The sequence below is a fragment of the Ascaphus truei genome, chromosome 3, assembly GCF_040206685.1.
Source record: "Ascaphus truei isolate aAscTru1 chromosome 3, aAscTru1.hap1, whole genome shotgun sequence".
Taxonomy (NCBI): domain Eukaryota; kingdom Metazoa; phylum Chordata; class Amphibia; order Anura; family Ascaphidae; genus Ascaphus; species Ascaphus truei.
The window spans coordinates 105,135,651-105,153,464 of NC_134485.1; the positions used below are offsets into that span (position 1 = coordinate 105,135,651).

Consider the following 17,814-nt stretch of genomic DNA (forward strand, 5'->3'; position numbering starts at 1 on the left):
TTTGTGGCCATATCAGACCACCTTGCAAAGCCCCTTATAAAGGCAGCTCCTTTTAGGGCTGGCCGCTGTCTCCAAGCTGTGGTGCTGAATCAGCTGAAGGCATGTGGGGGATCCCAGCGTTACTCCTCCTTAGCATCGTTATGTGGGTGCTGCTGGGTGCACAGGGGTTTCCTAGTGAGGAGGGCAGGTTGGGTGAACAAAACTGTGCCTTGCTCTCCTCCCAGGACCGCCGCACCCTGCACCAGGCGACAGATGGCAAGGAGCTGGTTATCTCCACATGGGACAGCAGGAGGCAGCTGGTGTCCTGCTATGTGGATAGAGATGAGGAGGCAGTTACCTCCTTTCTCTCTCGGTGCAGGGTAGAAAGAGAGAAGCGGGAAGCTCCAGGGGACAATTGGTTTTCTGAGGCCAGGTTGGCCTGCCAGCTCTTCCATCGTGCAGCCCCATCAGGGGCGCAGTCTCATAACAGGGATATAACAGCCTCAACAGAGCAGCAGCTTCACAGAGTCAAGAGGGGCTTCACTTACCCCGGGACACTGTGGTGCGGGGCTGGTAACAACGCGGACACCTATGAGGATCTGGGTATGAGCCCTTACTGAGAATCACACATGTGGACATTTAGTCTGTGACAGTGACATCGTGATATTATCCTGACACATTGAGAGGGTATATGCCTAACACTGTTGAAGTGGGATGCTGAGCTTATTGTGTGCACTGTGCAAAATATTGTGTGTGTGTGTGTGTGTGTGTGTGTGTGTGTGTGTGTGTGTGTTTTAATAGCTGCCGTTTCTGATTGTGTAACTGTGTTTGTGATTAGTTCTATCTATACTTAAACTGTTTCGCTGCCCATGCATTGCAGGCCTGTCTGGCAGCAGAATGGTTAACCTTGTCCTGGTGGTTCGAATTGTTGGAGATTGCAGTTGTGTATTTTGTGTATTTGTGACTTTGATTGCAATGATGTTTGTAATTATGACTGCTACATAATTTGTGTTGGGTCTTGTTGCTTGTGGTTACAGTTTTGTGATTGTGGCTGTGTGAGGTTATAATTGCTGCTAATTGTCAATGTGTGAGACGAAAGTGTTGTCATTATAATTGGATTTCTTTAACTGCAGCTGTATGTGATTGTAAATAGGTTTCTGATTACCAAATGTGTCTGTGTTTTGGGCTACTGACAAGAACACTGTTATGAGCACTCTTATATCATGATAAGCAGCATGGTCCATATTAACTAAATGGCAATCAGACAACGTTTGGCATTGCTGGCAGACACCTTGCAGTCCATTCAAGTGAATAGGCCGGACGCTGTTTTATGGAGTATCACCACTTATGACCCCCTATCTCTCTTAAAATAGATCTCCCTAGCTGTAAATCCAGTAAAAGTGACAGCACAAGAGACGCCCCCCCAATAGCGCAGACAAGCTTTAACAGGTCCATTGTAGAAGTCAATTGATTAAAAACACTTTGGGAGAAAAAAAAACTGTGTGCCCGAGCACTCGGGTGAGAAGATATCACCTCCCACTCCAGTGCCCGCGTATTGACTGCACTGCGCCCCGAATGCTGCGCCAACACACTCCTGTCCCGGCTGGGGACCTAGCGTCATTGACGCTGCTCGGGGCGTCACTCGCAGAAAGAGAGCGGGGACTCGGAACCCCTCTTGTTTAGCGCACCCCGGCCGCAGCTGAAGAACGTGCGGGGGTCTCAAGCTATTACTTTGAAAAGTTTGACCTATTACAGACCAGCTGCGCCTATGGGAGGTGTCTCCTGCGCTTTTAGATTTACCTATTGCCTTATCGGTGGAAGGACCATCACCTTAAAGCTGCACTCCCCCCTCCCCCCTCCATATTAGCATTGCACTTTCTGAGAACTGACATAACACACCCTGGATCTAATTAATACCTTTGGACATTTGTGATTGCAAACTCTGCTTCCCAATTTCTGACATAACTTTTATGTTTTCCTTCATTTAATTCAGGCTTTTTTTCTGTTTACTCTGCTCCCTTTATTCTTTTTTTTTAAACCAGTCTTATCTGTCTATCGTATTTTCTTTTCTTTTTTTTAACCTCTTGGCACCCACATTGTTTTATTCACTGAGTTTTTAGGCTTTGCACATTTTTTCCCTCCAGCAGTACAGGAGGGTGGGGGTGGGGGTGGGGTTTGCGTGTCATTCAATGTGGGAATAACTATATCGCTTAACATGTTTGGGTAGTCAACGACATCTTGATATAATAAATACATGTGGGATAGACAGTATGTGTACAGTATATAAAAGTATTGTTTACACGTATGCCTTTTAGTGTGAGCATACTATTATTGAGTGTGAGCCTGCACAGTGCCAGCTTCATATTCATTGCATGTATATTTGTATGGGAAGGTAGTATCCCATTGAATCCTATGCAGAGTGGCTATAGGTGCGGTCCGTTTTAGGACCAAGTGAACCAATAGTGACATGTTTGAGGGTTAAATCTGAGTGATTGACACCCTTTTTTCAGAAAATAAGAAGTATTTTTATCTAATGGTTTGTAAACATTGGAAGGGGGTTGCCCCTTGGCTTCTCTCTTCTGTGCGATATCACTATGTGCTGATGAGGAGTTTGCGCAAGTAAAGCCTCCTCCTTATTGGTCCAGTGACAGGGTGGGCTTGAGGTTGAGTTAAAACTTTACAAGGAAGACAATTATATTGTTGATCCGTTCTTAAAATTGCAAAAAAATCAATCTAACAGGGATGGCACCTTTATGATGCAAGGGATGTGTGTGTGTGTGTCTGATGTACTTATTGCAGGGTGTGGTGCCTTCTACTGGACCAACATAACATTACTTATACATGTTGTTTAACAGTACAGATTTCAGAACTAGTTAGCTGCTTGATTTAGACGTGTCCTTTGTGGTCCCAAATCCACATGTGCACTTACCTACCATGTGTATGTATCATTTTAAAGTTGGTCTTCTACAAGGTACAGCATCTTGCACAAAATACATTATTTTTACCAAGACCAATAGGCTTTAATGATTGGACAGTGCACAGTGAACACATGGTGGCTTCTGTAACCACAGTCAAGCATTGACACAGGTGCAGTGCTGTCAGTGGCTTTCTGACTCTCTCTGTCTCTCTGTCCTTGTAGGTGAACATAAAGAGACAGACGCCTGCTGCCGGGTACATGATCACTGTGCCCATGTCATCCATCCGTTTACCTCCAACTATGGCTACAGAAGCTTCCGCTGGCACACCATCAGCCACTGCCAATGTGACAGCCAGTAAGTCTCCTGCCAGGGCACTTCTGGGGATGAAGCCTTCCTTGCTCCTCTGACTGATTAAAACAACTTAGATCTATTTTTAAAGTCGTCTCTCCCACACATCTACTATATGATGTGAAGCATTAAAGGCAGAGTACCCGGTATTGATCGATCTCTCTCTCTTTTCCTCCTTCCCCTTTCTCCCCCCGGTCTGTTTCTGCCCCGTTGGCAGCAATTTGGGCCCGCACATGAATGCGGCCCCACGTGTTAACACCTCTGTTCCCCTTCAGAGCTCAGTGGGTGGGTTAGTGAGTGGGTGGGTTAGTGAAGTGACTGGGTGGGTGTGTTCTCCCCCCCCCCCCCCCTAAATCTCTCCCCCATACCTGAAGCGGAGGCTGCAGGTAGGAACCGGGGGACGGGAGAGGGCGGTGAGGCGGGCGGCGGCGCCCCTGGCAGGCAGCTGCATGGAGGGGGGGAGGATGGTGGCGCAGGGGCTGTGAGACGTGGTGAGGCGGGCGACGGCGGCGGCCTTGGCAGGTGCAGCTGAAGGGAGCGGGGAGGACGGTGGCGCGGTGAGGCGCGTGTGTGGTGGGGTGGTGGTGTGAGCGGGAGGATGGCGGCGCGGGGGGAAGCGGGAGACAGTGAGGGAGGCTGTGGAGTAGGAGTGAGTGTGGGGTCCTGGCAGGAGTGCGGTGTGGCAGTCACAAAATGGACAGTGAGGCCAAGAGGGGCACGCGGTGTGAGGGTATTGTGACTGTCACGCCCTGCGTAGGCGTGGCCGTGACGTCAGCACACCCCGCAGGCCAATGAGGTGAGGGTACAAACACACATACAAACATTTTTTCAGACACACACAAAAACATTTTTTCAGACACACACACACACACACACACACACACACACACACACACACACACACACACACACACACACACACACACACACACACACACACACACACACACACACACACACACACACACACACACACACACACACACACACACACACACACACACACACACACACACACACCCCTACCTTTTAATTGGACTTTTTGCCCTGGTTTTGCAGCCGGAGTCTTTGATATAAACGTTCCCCAGGATATTCTGTTTGGCAAGTCGTTATGTTAGTTGAGTTGGTAACACCCACTTCTTAAGTCAGGGGTGCGCAAACTAGGGGCGCGCAAGGTTTTTTGGGGGGGGGCGCTGCAGTTAGAGGCCCCGCGTTCTTCAGCACGAGGCTTCTGTAAACTCACTTACCAGGATTCGGTCCACGCGTCTCCATGGCGACGGGTGTCAAATGACCCAGCATGTCATTTGCCGTCCATCGCCATGACAACGCGGCGGCAAATGATGCCTCGGGGTCACGTGAAGTGACTTCACATAACCCTGCAGGGTCATTTGACGCCGCATTAAAGGCAGGGGGGGGAGCACGACCCAGGGGGAAAGCAGGCAGGGGGGGGGGGGCGCAGCGTAGGAAGTTTGCGCACCCCTCTCTTAAGTGATAAGATGGCACTTCATTTATGGCCAATGCATTCTGTCTCCCGTGAAAGCCACAAATGACACACTGTAGTGCAGGGGTGGGCAGCTCCAGTCCTAAAAGGGCTACAAACAGGTAATGTTTTCAGGATATCCGTGCTTCAGCACAGGTGGCTCAATCAGTGGGTCAGTCATAATGACTCGACCACCAGTGCTGAAGCGGGGATGTCCTTAAATCCTGACCTGTTGGTGGCCCTTGAGGACGGGAGTTGGCCACCCTTGCTCTATTGTATTAATATAATAATAATAATATAATGTTTTGCGGAATGTAGAATTCTCACTGGCTAATGACACAAAGAAAGGGCCAGTGGCTACGCAGGGTTGTCTGCAACCTCCTGTCACAGTGGCCTCTGTGCAATATGATGCCACCTTCCTCCTTGCTCAAAATCTCATTAGAACAGAGCTGAAATTTGCCAGAGTAAATGGAAGTCAGTTTCACGGTATACTGAATAGTGAGTGGCCTTTGACAGGGTCATGTCAGCATAAAGGTATTTACTGACACACCAGCAGTGCCCTCCTCACCTTGCATGTGGAATTTTATCCCCTACTCCCTAATCCCTCATACACACAGCCAAAGATATTCTGTCAAGGTTTAAATCCATTTAAAAACTAAACACATTTTTTACCCAAACAAGGGTTGACCTTGTCAGGCAGCTCAACACATTGGGACAAAAAGGAGCAACCTATTTCATTTGAAGTAATCTCACACTTAACAAGGTTAAGGCAGGGTTTATTTTAACCCCTTCAGTGCTTAAGCAGTCTCCATCGCAATTAGTTGCAGCCCTTCTCTCCCCAGCATTGAAGAGCATAAAGAGATGGTATCCTCCTGAAAAATAATATTTTATGCTGTATTATGTATGCCTGTCTCCACTGACTCATATATCCTACAGCCAATAGGAGAGTTTTCACCAAGGTTTCTAGTGTATGGGGCCCGTACGAAGGTATAAGGTATTGTTAGTGGAATCATCAGCTGTAACAGTACTGTTTTATACTGCAGCATATTCGTTAATCATGATGGGGTGAGGGAAGGCAGAGGGATGCCAAGTATGAAATGCCCTTTTAATCTGAAAGGTCTCAGGGAGTCCAGCAGCTGTCTGTAAGGCTATTGATAGTGGATAGCTACTGCTTCATATTTATCAAAATAGATCACTGCCACAAAGTGACATGTCAGCGGAGGCTGGATTATTTTTTAACCCCATAAGCATTAGAGGGAGACATGCTATGCAGATGATGATACGCTAAATGTTTAGGATTGTATTTACTAGGTGATGCTAAGCCTTAAAACACCATACAGCCCATTCAAAAGAATGGGCCATAAAGGTTATGTTTAGTAACCGCAGCCTTATGTCTCATAGCTATCTCTCTACCATGAAATTAAAACATAATGTATGGAATGGTGTTATTTAGTGATAGAAAAACTGGGACTATATAAGAGATTAGAATTAGCATCAACATCACAGATGTTTTTACAGTCACAGTGACCCTCACTACTAGCTATCAACTCTTGGAATGTTTAAATACTGGAGCAGACAAGCTGTCTGGGTGAGCAGGAAGCAGCAGGGGGTGATGTCCTGGGTCCCAGGAGGCGAAGACATTGTATATACAGAGAAAGGGAGGGAAGAAGAGAGACAGACAAGGAAATGAGAGGGATGAATAAGTTAGAAGACATGGAGGAGGCGAGAGGGAAACTGTCCCAGACAGACCGAGACAGGACTGGATGAGATCTCCAAAAGCGAGAAGAGATCAGCCAGCTGAATACACGAATGGGTGACGGTGTGAAATATGACCCTGTATAGTGCGGACAGTGTATGCAGTACTGTACATATCATTTTTTTTGCAGGCACAAGTCCCTGGCCCACAGATGCCAATCTATGTTGTTGGTGCCTGAGGCACAGGGAGATAGAGACTTGCCCAAGGTCACAGAGAGCTGACACCTGGAATTGAACCAGGCTCTCCCCTGCTTCAAATGCAATGTGTTTGTTATTCAGAATCAGTCCTTTACTTATTGAGCTGCTGCTCCTTTAGACCAGGACAAAAGTAACACACCGCTTTGCAATGTACTTATTAGGCTTTACACATTGTATACACATTGTTTATTTAGTGATGATACCAAAAAAAAATCAGATATATTACGTGTGAGGTCTGGAAAGTTTGCCGTTAAATGTACATCTGTGAAGAACTGTTAGGTGTGTCCATTAAAGCAGCAATTCATGCTGATTTTATTTTTAGCAGAATCTGTGCTGTGCTATTTTCAACTTGGAGAACGTCCAGGTTCCATGATATTTTAGAGTTTAAAGATGCAGTTCAAGCTGCCGTTAAAAAAAAAAAAAAAAAAAAAGGATATATTTTTTCCCATTCAATATGTGCATCAATACAATCTGCACACTGACAAGTGATTAGCTAAGCTGAAGACCGATCTGGTCTCCTGTAATAGATCGCTTGCTCAGGGTTATTTAATTCAGTTCTTGCACAGCATTGTGGGCGATGTAGTTCCTAGAATATGATTGACTGGGCAGTTACTAGATACAATTGGTTCACTGCTAGAGAATGGGCGGGGCTCAAGAGCCAGAGCCTATCAGATGTGGAAGGGGCTGTCACTTTGGAAATGCTTTCTACATTAGAAACATTAAAACATGTCTCTAAAACATTTTTTTTTTTTTTTTTTTTTAATGCTATAAGTATTTTCTCATAGTACAGAACTGATTTATTTAAAAACACACACATGTAGGATATTGCTTGAACTGCTGCTTTAATCACCAGGAGTGTTTATGTCTGGGTGTTAAAAGGCAAAAAAAAAAAAAAAAGTCAGCCTCACTCTGGCTGTCCAATAGAAAGCTGTGACATCATAGGAACTTGTTTTTTTTTTTTCAATCTGGGAATAAGGGTAAAAGCAAATGGACGTGAGGTTTGAAAGAACCAAAATACAAATGTAGGAGGCTTCTTTGTTCCCCCAGATACATCCACATACCCAGGAACTCCCCACAATATCATAGATTAATGCTCCTGAATTGGTGGCCCGTGAACTTTCTGGCAATTTCCCACCCGTTGCTTAGGTAGCCAAGTGCAATTTTTTTACACTGAAAATCTCTTGTAATTTAAGGTAATGTATATAGGAGAGATGTAAAGTAAATGCTTGCAGAATGTTGAAACAGAAAACTTTTAACGCATCAAAAATTAAAGGACAATAACCATGAGGATATTTCAACTCATATCTCAACTCAGAGAGAGATATCTCTCTCTCTAACAAAGAAAGCGACTGTGCTACATCTGTCGTTATAATCCTTAGGCCGTGATTATACCAAAAACCCGCGCGACAGCACCCACCTGAAAAACAAATCAATACGAGTGCACATACCAAGCGCGACGTCAGCGCAGCGATGTACTGCAAAGCGTTTGTCTTAAGTGATTTGAGATTTTATTATTCACACACGTGACTTGCACGGCCAATCACAGTGCATCATCAACCAACCAATCTGCCCATGTCTCCCTGCAGTAGCGCCACAAATCTCTTTGGCATGTTCACGTCGCTACGATAACGTCACCGGATCGCTTTGCGGCTCTGCAGTTTTTGGTATGATTAAGGCCTTACCCTTTGATTGCAGAGTTACATAATCTCCTTTGTTCTCTAGGTTTAAGCAGTGTCTCAGAGGAGTGAATGACACCACATCCCGCGCTGTGGGACAGGCTTTCTTCAATGTGATCCAGGTGCCATGCTTTGACTTCACGTATAAGGAACAGTGTGTCGAGAGGTTCTGGTACGGCTGGTGAGTAGCAGTTACCTACTAACCTTAGAGCAAGGCTCAGATTGACTAAACGGTGTTAAACCCTAGTGCACATTGCTCATGGGTAGCACTGACCAGCTAAATGTAAATAGTAATGTCTAATGTAGGCAATTGGTGCCCATAAAACCGTTTCAATAGATTTCCATGGTAGCTAGTGGACAGTATTTTTACAACCTTTATGACTATGTAATAAGACTGCTTTTGGGTCCTTTGTAATTAGACACATTGACTGTCACTTTTTCCTTAAGTATGACAGCATCAATAACCTAGTAAGGTGGAGGTCAAAGACTGAGTTTTCACAGGGAGGGGGGGGGGGGAGAGACAATAAAAAATAATAATGTTGCCGGTCCCTCCAGGGTAGAAGGTGTAGCTTGATCTTCACTTGCAGTACAGTAAATGAATTCTACTCCACATTTTGTTGAATTGCACTTTAATCATGCTTTGCATTATTACCCCATGCTATTATCGATTGGCCGAATATAGATTCATTCCAATTTAGTCCCCAACTCCTCCACACTGCAACGTTTGCAATTCCATTGATAGATTTGAAAGATCTGCACTGTTGTCGTTGTTTTTCCCACATATCGATTGGAGAATAACGCCATTGTATACCAAGATCCAAGCGCCAAGGAGGACTTTCTGCATATTCTTCCCATCAGATGTTTCATGTAGAAAAGAAATAGGAGACTCATTGCGCAACATGAATAATTTATAAAATGTGTAGAAGACCACCCCTAACCACTCCCAATCTAGCAATTCATTCAAGCTTTTTGTTAAAACATAGGCACCAACTAGCACTTCCAGTCTATCCCTGGCTTCTGTCCTCTGGTCACCCTACGCGTTTCATAGGCAGCTCCTGCTTGCTCAGAGGTTGATTAACCCTTTTAGTGCTCTAAAAATTGAGGCACTCCATGTGAATGTATCTCATACCCCCTTTCACTTTGAGTTCTATTTTTTCCTGAACATACTTCACCATTTTCCTTTCCCTGCACTGAGATTTCTCTGGTTTCTTCTTGGCTTATTATGCGAGTGTCATTTTCCATTTGACTGAAGTGCTAAATTATAGGAACTTATATGTAATAAATAATATATGTCTCAAGCATATCTTTACCGTTGCTCTGTAACTGTGCACATCTGCATTTCAACAAAACCTAGAATAGCTCTTTAGTTATGTTAATGTCCAGATCTCAAAGTAGACCCAGAACTGACTCTTACCTTTTTTCACAGGTGTAAGAAATACAACACAACAACAGTAGCTGTTCCCAGAGATTCTGGGCTTTACGATTATGGGGGAGAACTCATTGACCAGGACCCCAAAACCTCAGAGGATAGGGAACCCACCCCAATACCAGCTGTGGAGCAGTCATCAGAGCAGCCCACTCTGGGACAGGTCATGCAGGCAACGGAAGACCTGCTGAAGCTCATGTTGACCGTCAGCCCAAGAACGACCTCTGACGTCTCCAAGGTGGAGAGTGCTACCAAGAAGCAGAAAGGCAAGAAGGAAAGAAAGCACAAGAAGGGTAAAGGGCTTAAAGGAAAAAGGAAAGAGAAGTTGCAAAGCGAAGATGTTAGATCTTCTGCCAAAGACATTTGGGTTGAAAGAGGATTGCCAGACAACCAATTGATGGACACAATACTGGACCTGAGAAGAAAACAAGATGCCTTCAATGATGTGCTGAATGATGAACCCATCAGAAATGTGGTTGCCACACCAAATACCCATATAACACCAGTCACCAGCTCCCAGGAGTTCAGGAGTGTAACACAATTTCTAGGATTAGCCAAAAAGCACACGGAGAGGCCCCAGAAGAACAGGAAGGAAAGAAAGGGCAGACGACAGAGGAAGAAGAAACCAGAAACTGAATTTTCTGTCTCAGACAACTTAGGCAATAAGTCACACAGCCGCCCCTCTTAGTATTACTTCAATGTTTTAAGATTATCTGGTGCTGATGGGATTGAGGTCGCTCCAAAAGCTTGCATCACACTACATTAACCACTGTGCTGCTAAAGAGGACCGCAACATAATCAATAGCCATTCTGTTGCAGAATAGAGCCTCATTCACACATCACACCCACAAACTTTTGCTTATAAGTTCAAGAAGCTTACAATTAAATTTTGTGCCAAGGAGTTGGAGCTATGGTGTGATTCCTGTATGAATTGGCCTCACTCAGGTTGAGGGTCCTTCAAAGTCAGGGGCAGGTTTGACACTTCTGCATTCAAAACCTCCACATGGAGCAGAGTGGAGTTGCCCTGGTTCCTTAACTAACAATTCCAAATATAACCACTATAATTTTAGTTAATAAAATTTCCCACTTGAAACGCGAAGATGCTCCAGTAGTAGCAACTTGCTTTCCTTGAAAACTGTTCCCAGTTTTAACAGTGGGCAGTATTTATAAATCATTGGTATGAAGAACATGCAACATTTTTACCTAAACTAAAACATTTTTTGGTGCACTTTAAAACATCAGCGCAAAATATTTAAAAAAAAAAAAAAACAATCGGCATTTACTCAATATAATTATATTGTATCCTGTAAGAATGACAGTTTCTAAGAGACTCAAAATAAAAGGATTATGGTGTAATTTTGCAATGAGGACACTTTCTTGACTTGTGAAAACCATGGGGTCAATTTGGGCTGTCCCAATCCCAAGAGTAGAAGTGTAAATTTAGTGGCAGCACTAGGGGAGGGAGCTTGTGTGCAGAGGAGCTCGCACACATTGTATCAACTACCTGCCTTTTCCAATTGCCCTAATCCATTGTAAATACCTATAAAGTAGTTGTACTGTGAATTACATTCTAAGCCACATCAATCACTGCTTGTTCCCAAAACCTCCTTTGTTCAGCACCTTTCTACCCATCTCTCCTGCTTACTTTAATTCCTATTCTGTATCGGCATGCAGGTTCAATCCATGGAACTGCACATAATCCATGTGCTAACTGTTCCAGGACACTCGGAACATCGCATGTTGATCCGCCATCAGTCCTCCCCCATGATAAAATTCTTAGATTAGGGGGGGGGGGAATGGAGAGAGTGGGGGGGGGGGAATGGAGAGAGTGGGGGGGGGGGGGGAATGGAGAGAGTGGGGGGGGGGGGGGAGGTATGGGGACATCGGGCCACCAAAAAAAGTTAAAGTAAAAAGCGGATTGGCATGCCTGGGAAAAAATAAAAACAATGTTGTCCACCCCTGTGCCACCTGCTGGAATATCCTGCAGCAGCACATGGTTTTTAAATTGTTATTCTTTTTATAGCTCCCTCCTATTGTTATAGCAACAGATTATGGCCAACTTTCTTTTCGTAACTTCCTCTTTCACCTTGAAGGTGGGGTCTGACTTTCCAACACCAACTGCAATAGTTATGTGAAGCCACCAGCCATGAGAAACACACGCACGTAGTTTTATGCCAAACTGTGCAGCAACCAATATAGTTTATACAAATACTAAAACTGCCAGCTACAAGCTTCGCATCCATACTTGATGGCAAGAAGCCCAGGGTCTGAGTTGGAGCCATGTGATTTCTAGCATAGCAATTACATAATTACATAACCCCATAGATGAACTTCCAGCACAGAGGGTTACAAACCGCAATTCATGGAAACGGAACATATCTTAACCCATTCATCGCCGAGCAAACGTGTTGGGTTACTGACACGACTGCAGGATTTATGCAGCATGTTTGATAGAATGGAGATAAAAAATGGTTATTTATATTTCCATTGCTGGTTTATCAGCATCAAGGAAGAAAGTTGAGTCTAGAACAGAGGTTCCCAAACTCCAGTCCTCAAGGATCACTAACAGTGCAAGTGTAAGGCTACCCTCATTAGAACAGGAGGCCCAATCATTTTAACTGAACCACTGGTGCAAGCAGAAGTATCCTTAAACCCTGCACTGTTAGGGGTCCTTGAGGACTGGAGTTGGGAACCCCTTTTCTAGAGGGTTGGTATTTTTACACTTTTGCTCTTCACAGAAAACCATTCAGGGTTCCTGCATTAGATTTGGGGGTCAGTACGCCACCTGGAGGCTGCCAGCATCCCTTTCTCTCCTCTTCACCTCAGTTTCACAGCCAAGAATGGATTTTGTGATGGGACAATATTGCCCCCAGACATCATGGGGAAACCCCTCCCCATCATGGGGAAACCCCTCCCCGTCCCAACCACTATGGTCAAATGGAGCAGGGAACCAAGTGCGCCCAGCTAGAATATTTAAGACCAACTCCTTATCCACAACAGATAAATAAACTGCGGAGAGTTGCTACAATTTGACCAGCACCTAGCACAGTCTGGTATAAGCACCCGAAACAAATATTGCCATTTTCAGCCGGAAACTTGTCAAATTCCATTCATCATCATCATCATCATCATCATCATCATCATCATCATCATTTAAATTATGATATGCCAAAGATGTCAAGCACAATGTGTAAAGCTTTCAGTATCCAGACTTTATTTGTCCACTGCACTTACAAAAAAAAAAAAAAAAAGTGAATAACTAGCTAAATGCGCCAGCAGAAATGCCAGCTACCTCCACACGGCAATGGTAAGGATGAAAAATAAGATCGCTATATCTGTCACTCACGGTTGTAATGAGCCAAAACGTGCAAACACACAGCAGTAACCGCGATGCCAGCTGCACAAAATAGTTGGAAGGGGAACTCGGCACATAAAAAACAAAAAACAAAAAAAAAAAACATATATAATAAATACATTTTCCCAGACCGCTCCAAATCAGGAGATAAGCGACTGGCACAATACATGTTCACCTTAACCCTTTCTGCGACGGGGGGAAGGGGGGCAAGCAACGCACTGCTCTGCAATACGTAGCTGCCACCTCCGGCAGCGAAAAAAGGGTTTAGTAAGATCTTCCCCATCAGCCCTTATCATTTGCAAGTGTTCTCAGAAACCAGCTCCAGGTGCCGGAACATCCAGCACACGACATTCAGGAGCGGAGCGCGGACATCTTTGTGTCAGACCTTGTTTGTTTGTTTTTTGCATTCTTTGGCAGAATACGCAAAGCTTAAAAAGAAGAGTGAAAGCACGTTCTGCATTTAGAATAAAACGTAGCTCATAAAAACAGTTTAGTTACAGGTCAGTTTTCCCCCCCTCCCACAAGGCAATCTTTGCTTTTTTTATTTGCTTTTCTTCAAAGTGAAAGCATACGAATACTAATTTTATTAGTTATTGAGGCTTGGTGACAAAGCAAAGGCTCTCTGTATTCAGCAGCGGAGCCCAAGCATCTCATGTATGGCTCTGTACACATCAGCCCTTTAAGTGTAATCTGGTTCTCTTGTGAGCTGGCAAACCATTTGAAACCATTTCCAAAAATAAAATGGGGAGGGCGACAGGCTCATCTGCCCTTTCGAACGAGTTTTTATACGTGTCCATGTTTCCACTGCTTTTATCGGTCCATTTCGTCCAGTAGTGGAGTGGCGTCCCCTGCCACGGACATGGGCGTGCTCTCAATCATGGGGCTGGGAGAAGGTCGCGGGGTCAACCTCTGCTTCTGTTTTCGCCTCTCCGCCTCCTTCTCCTGCAGCCACTGCTCCGCCATTTTGCCCCAGTCGATAGCGGCATGGTTGTTTGACCTAGGCAGGGAGGTGATGAAAAACCATTAAGAATAGGAATGGGATGATTTTCCATGTTTAATGGAATGATAAACCAAGAAATAACACACTGGTATCACATGCATTCAAATAGAATAGACCCAGCAAAATAATATGTCACGGATCGCAAACGAACATGCAAACCCCAATGTTAATTATGGCAATGGGTAATCATACATATTGGGTAACTAGTTATCATTGCTAGGAGGCAGTTAGTAATTTAATGCCAGGACTCGTTTTCACATTTATGTATAGTGCACAGATAACTTTAACATATGCTTAACATGGCGCTCTTACACATAGCATCAACCTAAAGCAGGATTGTTAGTCGTGGATATCTGCTGTTATAGTACAAATTCATTTTTGGCAGCATGTGAATGAGTTTGCAGCCAATAGCCCATTTAAAGTCGTTCACATGACACAGTTCTGCATAGCACACAGATAGGCTCAAAGTTTCCAGAGCCCACATTTAGTTTACTTCCTGCAATTTAATCTGGTATAAAGCATTCCAGTGGCTAAATTGGAACGGATACAATTTAACTTAATCTAAGGTTACAGTGAGTGCATCAAGTGTTACATTTCAGATTTTTCTGATCTTTCAAATCAGCCGCTATTATTAAAAGTTAGAGACATAACATAAAACACAGACAAAGCTCAGTGCACATCCAGAAAAACTTATATACGGTACGGTGCCTAAATATACATGTATAAATAACTAATAAATAAAATTGTCTTTTAGTTTAACATTTTGGCCAAATTGTTGTAAGCCCTTGAGCCAACTGCACGTTTCAAGGGTCCCTACACTAATATAGATTCTTAATAACCTGTGCATTTATTGCATTTTATTTATTAGTTATTTATACATGTATATTTAGGCACCGTACCGTATATAAGTTTTTCTGGATGTGCACTGAGCTTTGTCTGTGTTTTATGTTATGTCTTGCCATGCTCAGTAGCACTGCTCTGTGAAACTTATATGCTTATATATATATGTTGTGGGTATTTTGGGGGTTCAATATGAGCTTGTAGGTGTTCTGTATGCTATTATTAAAAGGCCATTTTTCTGTCAGAGAAAATGAACATGGGAAAAATGACACAGCTGCAGAACAAGGACCGAGACAGAAAAATAATTATTATTTCATATTGCGCTTTTCTCCCAATGGGACTGAAAGCGCTTCACAATTACAGTGCACTGTTAGGCTACGCTTATAGTGCCGGCGACATCAGGCTGCAGTCGCTGGAAAAATCAAATTGAGAGGACTTCCAGCGATCACGACCAAGCCGTCGCGCTTACTATAAGCGCACGCGACGTCCCGTCGCTGGCACTATAAGCGCAGCCTAAGCCGCATAGTACATAGGATTTTTACAGCTAAAATAGGCTTTGTTGGAATCTTAATGTGATCTTTAAACAAATAGGGAAAAAACACTGGATGTGGACAGAAATACAAGCGCATTGTCTCCTATGGATCTGTGATACTCACTTTGACTGCTGTCTCTGCCTGGAACTGGAAGAGCTTTGTGAATGGGAGGACTGCGGAGTGGGTGCCGGGGTGGGTGTGGCACTGGGCTGAATCTGGTGGTACTGGGGGGTTGTGATTGGCTGGCTGGGAGTGGCATAGGAATAGCTGGGGGTCATCAGAGGAGTGGCCACCGGCTGTTGCGCTGGGGTTGTGAAGACCTGATAAGATGTAAAAAACAGATGCGGTGAGCGCAGTGAACAGCCATTTTAACAGAAACGATCAGACGGCGACAAACACAAAAGCTTTGTTTTCAAACGTGTGTACGCTGATCCTTTTACAATGATACTGCAAAGAACATGTCGCCATGCAAGTTCCCTCTCACTATTCTGTGCGAAGGGAAAGCACAGTGGAGACAGCACAATTAATGGAACCAAATACACCCCAAATGACTCCAATACTCGGGAGAATCGTGGGTATCCAAAAACACAGACTTCTATTCAGGGCCCTCTTTCTAATGCAGCGTACAGCAGGAAGGGGGAGAGAAAGTGGCTCCTCCTAGAGCCTCCTTTGGGGTCCAGGCAAAAACAGACTTAAATCCACACTAGTTCCAGAATTTGAAATAAGGTATCAGCGATTTACGGCAGATGAGGACAATGGCCAGGGTGGTTCTTATTTGCCATTAACGTCTACTTCTTGTTCTGCCGAACAATGTAATTATTTTTAAAATGGATGCCAAGTCTAATTTTGCACGCTTCTGTAAACGGGAATGATACCTGGAAACCAAGTGTCAAATAACCCCTCCCTCAGTGCTGGACAGGTCTGGAGTGCAATGAAACATTGGTGCTGCATTAACGCTGCGTGTTATGTTAATCAGGGAGTGATTTACCAGAGTAACAGTCCAGGGCTCTCCCTTGACCTGTATTACAGAGAATATAGATTTGACCGTTACCTTAAACAAGAGATGCATGCTGACAAACCACTGTGTATTCATTATATCTGATAGCGAGAGTGTTATTGGGAAATTCATACGCAACACAAAACCCCCTACCAAATATTTCTGAGAACAAACGTACAATTTTGTATTATACCTTCAACAAAATCAGAGCAAAATAACCACTAACTTTTTGTCTGGGGAACAAAAGTCCTCTGACGTTACTTAAAACATCTTGGCCCAAAAGGATCAATAATTCAAAAGAAGTAGGAAGCACCCCCACAAATGTAGACATAAGAGCATATTCCAAAATAGAGCCAAAAACACGTCTTCGACTTGCTGTAACTTCTCCATCTCTTGTGAATCAACAAACATTTCTATACTCACATGATATGCACTGCTGCCACCTCCGCTGCCACCTCCGCTGCCTCCACCATAACCGTACTGGCTGGATGCCCACTGGGCAGGTGTGGCATTGGGGTTGAGCGCTTGCTGTCCGGTTACTGCAGCAATGGCATTAAACATCTGTGAGGTCATGTTCTGTGGGAGGGCGTTTACAGCGCGGGTCAGGTCTGCAAACAGAGAGGGGGAAAACGGTTAGGAGGAGCCAGTGAAAACCTTCCGGTCACAGCTGCCAAACCATAAACACAGACTGTGGCACTTACCGGCAAGGTTAATGTTGGCAGGAGTGGCACTCATGGAGGCCGGAGTTCGGGTCCTGCTGCTGCTGCTTGGTGTGATACCTGCCAGAGAAGGAGGTTATTGTGACACCATGATTCAGCCCTTCCATATTAGAAGAGCTACGCTTAAATAATTACGTTCATCTTAGTTTGCATTAAACACAGATATATACGAGTGGATTTGTTCCTTAAAGCAGCAAATAAAAATACCATCATTTGAGTACATTTGCATGTCTCAGACATGTCTGCAACCCTGCTTACCCCATTCACCGCAGCCAGGGATTCTGGGTAATGACATGCAAGTTAGCACTCACAGCGATTTAAAGTAGCAATCTACACAGCCTAAACCTCACCAGGGAAACCCAAAGGACCTCAATATGTACACAGTTTGGAAGAGAAGTGAGAGGGGGAGGCTGGGGGAAGATACAGGCATACCCCGGTTTAAGGACACTCGCGAGTAAGGACATATCGCCCAATAGGCAAACGGCAGCTCGCGCATGCGCCCGTCAGCATGTCCTGAACAGCAATACCGGCTCCCTACCTGCACCAAAGCTGTGCGCAAGCGGGGAGACTATAGAGCCTGTTACAAATGC

General features: G+C 44.5%; 2 protein-coding genes across 3 annotated transcripts in view; one reads left to right on the top strand and one right to left on the bottom strand.

Annotated features, from left to right (window-relative positions):
• The first annotated feature begins 51 nt into the window (after positions 1–51).
• Positions 52–11,159, top strand: PROCA1 (protein interacting with cyclin A1). Its single transcript, XM_075589257.1, has 4 exons — positions 52–582; positions 3,119–3,251; positions 8,401–8,535; positions 9,781–11,159. The coding sequence occupies exons 1-4, from the start codon at positions 102–104 to the stop codon at positions 10,466–10,468; spliced, it is 1,437 nt and encodes a 478-aa protein (XP_075445372.1). The 5' UTR covers positions 52–101; the 3' UTR covers positions 10,469–11,159.
• Positions 11,160–12,971: 1,812 nt separating this feature from the next.
• Positions 12,972–17,814, bottom strand: part of SUPT6H (SPT6 homolog, histone chaperone and transcription elongation factor) — a 49,884-nt gene continuing 45,041 nt past the window's right edge. For both annotated transcript variants that reach the window (XM_075589256.1, XM_075589255.1), the window contains exons 34-37: positions 17,207–17,284; positions 16,929–17,113; positions 15,632–15,828; positions 12,972–14,132 (exon numbers count right to left, since the gene is read on the bottom strand). In XM_075589256.1, the coding sequence (XP_075445371.1) occupies positions 13,946–14,132; positions 15,632–15,828; positions 16,929–17,113; positions 17,207–17,284 (647 nt within the window). In that variant the 3' untranslated portion in view covers positions 12,972–13,945. The remainder of the gene's footprint in view (positions 14,133–15,631; positions 15,829–16,928; positions 17,114–17,206; positions 17,285–17,814) is intronic.

Coding starts and splice junctions, on each gene's coding strand:
- PROCA1 (XM_075589257.1), top strand. CDS start 102: ATGTGGGGGATCCCAGCGTTACTCCTCCTTAGCATCGTTATGTGGGTG. Junction 3,252..8,400: donor CACTGCCAATGTGACAGCCA/GTAAGTCTCCTG, acceptor TTTGTTCTCTAG/GTTTAAGCAGTGTCTCAGAG. Junction 8,536..9,780: donor GAGAGGTTCTGGTACGGCTG/GTGAGTAGCAGT, acceptor CTTTTTTCACAG/GTGTAAGAAATACAACACAA.